The sequence below is a fragment of the Lytechinus pictus genome, chromosome 1, assembly GCF_037042905.1.
Source record: "Lytechinus pictus isolate F3 Inbred chromosome 1, Lp3.0, whole genome shotgun sequence".
NCBI lineage: Eukaryota > Metazoa > Echinodermata > Echinoidea > Temnopleuroida > Toxopneustidae > Lytechinus > Lytechinus pictus.
Window position 1 is genome coordinate 36,434,439 of NC_087245.1, and position 7,946 is coordinate 36,442,384.

General features: G+C 37.4%; 1 protein-coding gene across 1 annotated transcript; it reads left to right on the forward strand.

The window, feature by feature from the left end:
- Nucleotides 1-499: 499 nt before the first annotated feature.
- On the forward strand, nucleotides 500-4,457 carry LOC129261958 (transcription factor Sp5-like). Its single transcript, XM_054899982.2, has 2 exons — nucleotides 500-887; nucleotides 3,153-4,457. The coding sequence occupies exons 1-2, from the start codon at nucleotides 852-854 to the stop codon at nucleotides 4,356-4,358; spliced, it is 1,242 nt and encodes a 413-aa protein (XP_054755957.2). The 5' UTR covers nucleotides 500-851; the 3' UTR covers nucleotides 4,359-4,457.
- The last annotated feature ends 3,489 nt before the right edge of the window (nucleotides 4,458-7,946 follow it).

A 7,946-nucleotide genomic window follows, 5' to 3' on the forward strand; every position in this document is an offset into this window, starting at 1 on the left:
CCACTTCGCTCACGAGAGAGAAAGAAGCCATTCTTAAATTAAGTCTGCTCGCTTCAAACAATTCCTCCCGCCCCCTAAAAGATAAAACTTCCCGAAAAAGACGCCCACCCCCTTCTTCCTCGATGCATATCATTAAAGGAGAGAATACGCACCCATTGCCAACCCTCTTAGCCAATCAGCTCGCACACTTGGCGGTCCGTCGGCACCTTTGATAACTGAAATCCAATTATTTGTTTATACAAAAGTGGCAGTGGGCTATTACTTCATTAAGTTGCCCGCCCCATTGTACCGCCTATCCCGGCCCCTCTTATAATGAACGCTATTTTGCAAGTCAACAAACCCTCTTGCGGGTCTTTTGTGGTGAACTAATGGACGGGGGCCCCTTTCAAATCCACCGCACCGCATTCTCATTGGTGGGCGGCATCTCTCAAAGGACTTAGACCGTCTGATCATTGGATGGCGGCGAGATAAAAGGCGAGACGTAATGCGGCTTTCCCTCACTGACTATTCACACACACACAAACATCGTACAAATAACATGGGCAAGTATATTTCTCAATTCATCTATACCAGTTCCTCCCACACATGGAGTTATTTTCTTTCTCTCACTCCTATTTCTTTTTTCGACTCACCACATTGTCTGATTCGAGAGCAACACCATCGTCATTCCGCACTTACTCCACCAGACGTTCAAGTTTTGAAAATCCTCGCGTCCAACATTTTGTCGGTTTTTTGCACTTCACATGACTGTTGAAGAAAACGTGGAATATAAACCATACCACACGTGTATCTGGACATTAGTACATTGATACTCCTAAACCAACTCCGTGTAGGCGAGTGGACGATAAAGCATGCCGAAAGGTGAACTACCAACAAGATTCTTACAGGTATGCTGCTTTTTCTTTTCTTTTGCTTATCATTAAAATAGGACCAATAATCAAATTTGTTAAAAAAAATTGCCGAGATTACATTTTTTTACAATTTTTTGTTCGACGGCTACATATATAGAACGCACGTTTAAACTTGTCAAATGTCATCGTTCCAAATCCATGTATATTTCAAATTCAATATATCGGGATTGATACGATCATGAATGAAAAGCATGTTTCTTTTGTGTATTTTGCAATGAGAACTCTGCACTCGTCTTGTCTCGCCCCTATCCGAACTTCCCAAGTAGTATGACCCTCGAGGCCCCCTATATTAGGCTCAAGTGTTATTATCAATATTTGTTTGACTCGTGACATTCTTGCAAAGATATTGTTTTTATTGAATGTTTACTTACGATATTGGAGAACATAGACACGTTGCACGCCTTTAGGTTTGGTGTGATATAATTTGCCATTGCATGCATCTTCTGACTGGTGGGTGTTTCATAAAGCTGCTCGTAAGTTAAGAGCGACTTTAAGATCGACTGGTAATCCTTTCTTCTGGTAAATGATATTCACCATGAAATGTTCATTGGTGATTATTTAGTACGTAAGAAAGGATCACCTGTCGTTCATAAAGTCGCTCTTAACTTAAGAACATCGTTATGAAACGGCCCTTTGGTATAACAAACTATTTCCCGCGACTTCGAAATCAAATGGTCCATCAACAAACGGACCAAAAAATGAAATAGCTCACAACATGCTACAGAACTTACTGAAGTATAGTTAGGCCTATTATAAAAGTACAGGCTTAGTAAAACTATATGATTGCAAAGTTGTAAATAATGGACACTCCTTCCATTATAAAGGTATTGAAATATTGGCCTCATACCTGTATATTGTTCTATTCAAATTTGTATTTTGAAAAAGTTTCAAATGATATGCTACTGTAAGGAAATAGGCTTAAAAATTTTGTGCCTTTTCAGTATAACCATGACAACGGTATGTGTATGAAATTTTGTGTCAAACATTGATCGTAAAACGGTCTGTATTCAATCTTGACAACACTAAACACATTTGGTTACATGTAGGTATATCGCATCATAAAAGTATAATGGTTGTAAAATTGATTTGTAAAAAAAACACATTAGTTTGGGTTGTGTTTTTATCACAAAACATGAAATCAGATCGGTGCATGAATCACTTTATCTCGATATCTCGAAGACGATAAAACAAAATCAATTATTTTCATGTTGCTCTAAAATACGCCTGCTTGTTAAACCAAATCATCTTTTTACTCAACCAACATGCATGTTCGCCATTTTACCCAATATTGGGTAAACCTTTTTTTTTAGAGTGTAGTGGCTTCAAATGCTACATGTATATTGCAATTGAATATGAGTTTAGTATTCAATTGAGTTGATGTTTCAGTTTATATGGAGAATGCAATACAAATTGTATTTTAAGTAGGAGGGGCAAGTTAACACCGTGCATGGTAGTAGAAATACATGATTTAACTCTTCAAGATTTCAATAAAAATCTTTACCAGTTGCTCTTGCATGCCTGATGGATATTCTGATTGCCAACTTTAACCATTCCTTGGATTACAGTTTCATTTTTTTTTATCAAATCTAAAGTTATATAACAATTCTGATCTTTTGGTTATTGCAAAACACGAATATCTAACATATACACAGGCCTATTTTCTATGTACAATTAGGCTTAGAATTATATTGAGTGGGGTAAAAAAATGTATTTCATGTATGACATTGGGCCTACTACACATTATGCACTCACTGTTTGTAAAAAAAAAAAACACCAATGCAGTGTAGGCCGTAATACTTTTAAAGACTTTTCCCACGAAACATGCATTTGATTTTTTATATATATACGTTTATGGGGACCTGTATGTTCCCCTCTTACCAATTTGGAATGTATGGAAATACGTAGAGGAATTTTACTCGGATCACATTCAAAGGATTCGATTTATTAGCTCCATACAAGTAATGAATTTAATTTATGTTTGATCTTTTTGGTAGGAAAATTTTGAATATGCATTTATAGTGCGTAGAATTAACTTGATTCGCACGTCCTTCGTTAATTGGCCTGTCCCAAACACACTTTCACATCCTATATTGATTAAGCCATTTCCCATCAAATACTTTCGAGGATGAATTATGTTTTAACAAGCAAATGTTCTACAAATCCAACTCGAAATGATTTCATGAATTACTGATTGGAAATATATTAAATATTTCTTTTTGTTTCATTTGTTTGATTCGACAGCACTCAGAAATCAAAGCTGGCAAGGCTGGTCAACCAAGCCCCCTTGCGATGTTAGCTGCAACTTGTCGAAAAATAGGTGGACCTTTGGCAGTACACGAACCAACCAGACAACCAACGATACTTACACCACATCCCACGAAGCAAGATCATAAATTGCTCAAATCGCCAATGCCAGCAACCGCAGCGGTGCACCCGACCTCGCACGCGGGAAGAAGATACGAGCTTCCCCCGACACCTCCCGCCGAAGCTACAGTGCCTGTCCGCTGTGATTGTAGCGGTGGTGTCATGCACCACTTGCCTCTTCCAACTCATCCACCGTGCTTGAAACATCTCTGGCCAGCCGCCGTTCCTCAAACGTCAGACATTGCAGCGATATCGTCGCCGTTTTATCCCGGACACCACCACCATCCAGCTTTTCATCATCATGTCCACCACCACTCGTGTCACACGATACCAGGCATTCACCACCCCGTCCCGCATCCATACTCACCGTGCAACGCAGCACCAAGCCCACCGACCACGCCGTCATTTCATCACCATCATCATCATGGACTATCCCCCGTCTCTCCACCAACTATCACCATCCCAAGTCCTTCCTTCAGCGTCCCGAGTCCCGTTCGTTTAACCCCTCCCGGTGAAGACACCCAGTGGTGGAGCCTGACACCACGCTCAAACCAACAACATTACACACCATCACTCGGCACGCATCCCGCCCAAACCCTTGGGCTCTATCCTCACCATCTCGATGCCCGGCCCGTTAGCTCCATCACCAAGCTCGCCGCACGCCGTTGCAGACGATGCCGATGCCCGAACTGTCTCAACCCGTCCAGTTCGAACGAGCCCGCCAAAAAGCGACAACATATTTGTCATATTCCAGGTTGTGGTAAAGTGTACGGGAAGACCTCGCATCTCAAAGCTCATCTTCGTTGGCACACAGGCGAACGCCCATTCGTGTGTAATTGGCTCTTCTGCGGGAAATCGTTCACGAGATCAGACGAGCTCCAGCGGCATCTTCGCACACACACGGGCGAGAAGAGATTCGTATGTCCCGAATGCGGCAAGCGATTTATGAGAAGCGACCACCTTAGCAAGCATTCGAAAACCCATGCTGCTCGAAAAGAAACAACGATAAACCAAGAAGACCAACACGAAAACGACACCGAGAGTGACAGTGAAGATGAAATTGTTGATGTTACTTCAGAATAACTTATTATATTCTACTTGAGACCGGCACATTATATATATATATATATATATATAATTAAAAATGCCAGCTTTTTACAAATTGAATGCACCTTACAATAATGCCATAATTAAAAAAAAAGTTAAGTTAAAACTAAGCTTTAACATGAATGAAGATTATTCCCTTTTTACCATGGTCATTTTACCCATTTACCATATTCCAGTTCAAATTTAATCACTCAAGAAAAAAAGCACAATATAGTTTAAACTGATATGCCTCATATTTGATTAAACTAAGCTTATGTTATGGGAACAATCTACATGATCAATGTATTTAACTTTTTTTCATGATGACTGCCAACCACCGCCAAGAAAACATTCAGTTTTAGATTTAATCTTTGTTGACAACGAAGAATTACATGGATAAGATCACATTTCGTTATTGATTGCATTCTGAATGCACTTCGATGATTATTGATTACCAGCTGAAAATAAGTGTTGAAATAATGTTTGATATCTGATTTTGTAAAAAAGGTAAAAGTTGTTTCTGTGAAGTATTATTAAACATGATTTAGCACGTGTATGCAAACAGGGTAACACGATATCAGGACATGAGGTCGTTAATTATTTTGGCAAAAACATTTTGGTATGTTAGAATATCGATATATACACTGGGATCGTTCTTTGCAGTCATTTATCATGAGATTTGAATTCATTGTCTGCTCATTGTGGCGTTATTCAGATGTTGAAAGGCGGCTCGGATTTACACAATTGTCTACACCTATCCAATTACAACGTGCTTTTATCGTTGAATACACACACCGTCACAGTGAATGGCACGTATAGATAATAATATTTTGTTCCCACACAATGTATATTGTTAGTTGATTGATCATGCATTGGGCGTGTATATCATCACATAACTCTATGTAATAATTCAGATAACTTGTTTGATATAATAGAGGACATTCCGGAGATTTTCATTTGTATATGATTCTCCCAGTGTATCACACGTGTCACCTCACTTGCGAACGAAATGGTAACATTCATTCATATTCTGATGTCGGTCATGACCACCAAGTTGATAAAATATTCATATTTGTCATAGTTCGAGATTATACAACTCAAATTTCTTGATATGTATGATGCCATCCATAAAAATTTGCCAAATTACAGTCGTAAATGTATTTTGTTACATTGTATCACGCCAGCAAACGTTCAAATTTCGTCATCGCATATTTCTGGTGAGAGGATCGACGCATGCAATATCATTTACTTCAATTTTGTTACATGTATATCAGTAAGCTCCATGCGGCGACAATGTTCATTTCTTTTCCATATGTTGGCTCAGTTTAATCATCTTCATTTCACACCAATCAGCTGTAAAATACACTGTAAAAATATATATGGGCACAATGTTTACCACCACGAGGGTAATTATGTGTCCAACCAATTTGGGGCAGTATTTTAACCAAATGCGAGAAGCATATTATCCAGTAAGGTTAAAAAACATAAGCAGCAATTACTTTAGAATGGGCAAAATTTTCATTACACTGGATAAATGAAAATGCTCAAAAGACTTGAAAGAAATGCCCAATGTTGGTTGGAAAAATAATTACCACCATGGAGCATTTTTACCCAATATTTTTAATAGTGTATCTGTTCATGTGTGAATCGACCTGTGTTTTTTTTCCTTAATACAAGATGAAATTGTTGAGAATTTGAAAATATACTTTTAATGAAATACAATTACACCTATTATGAAAGTGGCATTCAATAATCTCACTGTATACTATAATCATGAAAGTTCATCTCTGTTGGTTGAAAATAACAAAATTCCGAGGAAGGCTGCAGCTAACTCTTCGAGTTTTCTTTGTCTGGTTGTGAGCAAAAGTTTAACATTTTGTTATTAATCTCACTGCATATGTATGTTGGCAAAAGTCACTTCTACCGCCAGTACCTGTACTGGTAATGTTTTGTTACATTCCCTTAAAATTGCTTACAGTAGATATTTGCTTTCATAATATACTGGCGATGTTGTAATCGTAAGTTGTCTCTAAACAGTTGGATAATCCCAATCTTCTTCGGAAAATAGGCCTTATATAATATGCGTATGAGCTGGGCCCTCAGACATTTGTATTTGCTGTATTTGTTTTCATTGAAAATATAAATCAACTAAATTATTCGAAATATAAAAGAAACCAAGGAATGGGAAGGGTTGTTTTACAATCTACAATGGTGAGGTATTGCCACTGTTAGAGCAACCTATTGGCCAGGAGCCTAACGAGGGGGGAAAATCAAAAACACGTTTACCTCTCCAAATTGACAATGGCATTTTAGGGCTAAATTACCGTCTCATCTCCTTTTGTGCATGTGACCTCACATTCGGTGAAGCGTTCTTTATGATTACTGTAAACAAAGTATAATATTCATCCATCGATTGAACCCCTGGCTCAGTACTTGAATGTGATATTGCCAACAATTTATTTACCGTTTAAGGACGAAAACTCAAATTTTTTTGTATTTCTATGAATTCTATCAAATATTTTTTGTTCGTTAATACAATTTACATTAGTCAGACGAGTACATTTTGATAGTCAAAATGGCGCTGGTCAATGAAGTTACCACATTGGATATGTCAACGATTTTGATCTCTTACTTTTAAAATTGTGCAATTTTAGAACTATAGTTGAGGAAAATGATTTTTCTTGATTTGTTTTCAAGGTAAACATATTTTTATATTTGCCAAAGTTTCATTGAATTTAAAGGCTTGATTTGTATATATTTGATTGACTTTAAAAGTGCCAATGTTTTAAACACGAGTTATTTTTTTGTACTACGGAAAATGATATCTTGTTCTTTTCTTTCAAGTGAATATTTGACATGATCTTGTGCAGTGCACATATATACCGTAACATGTTGATGTGCTGTCAGTGCACATGAGACAGTATCACTCAATAAAATAAAAGGTGGAATCATCTTATCACATCCTATATACTGTATGTCTTATTTTTCTTTTTTTTTAGTTCTCCAACATTTTATTTAATATTTCAATAATGAATGATTTTGTTTATTTATTCGTATCAAAATTACGAACACGACAAAATGGCTTGATGGGAGATGTTTTTTTTTTCCATAAAGATCTTCCTAACGTCTTCCCTTTTTTCATTCAAGTTTTTAAATTTTTATTGTTGAGACTCGGTTCGGTAATGTGTTTATAACATTAAGTATACGATTATGAGAATGTCTGTTTAGAAAGATGGCCATGGGTATATGATCATGGAGATAATTATGACAGGACGATGATGATAGCGAGGACGACAATGATGGTGGAGATGATTAACAAGGTGATGGCGAGGATGCAAAGTACGAATGATAATAATAATAATATAGGGTATTTATATTGCGCACATATCCACCTTGTTAGGTGCTCAAGGCGCTCCTATATTACCCGGCTAAGCTAGGTGTTTATAGCGCACAATGATGATGGTTGAGGGTGGTGATGATGATGATGATGGTGATGATGATGATGATAATGATGATGTTGATGATGATGATGTTGATGATGATGATGTTGATGATGATGATGGTGGTGGTGATGATGGTAATGAT

Bases quoted from the DNA above. Each gene is read 5' to 3' on its own strand.
- LOC129261958 (XM_054899982.2), top strand. From the start codon at position 852: ATGCCGAAAGGTGAACTACCAACAAGATTCTTACAG. The intron at 888-3,152 runs GTATGCTGCTTT...TTGATTCGACAG, and splicing joins TACCAACAAGATTCTTACAG to CACTCAGAAATCAAAGCTGG.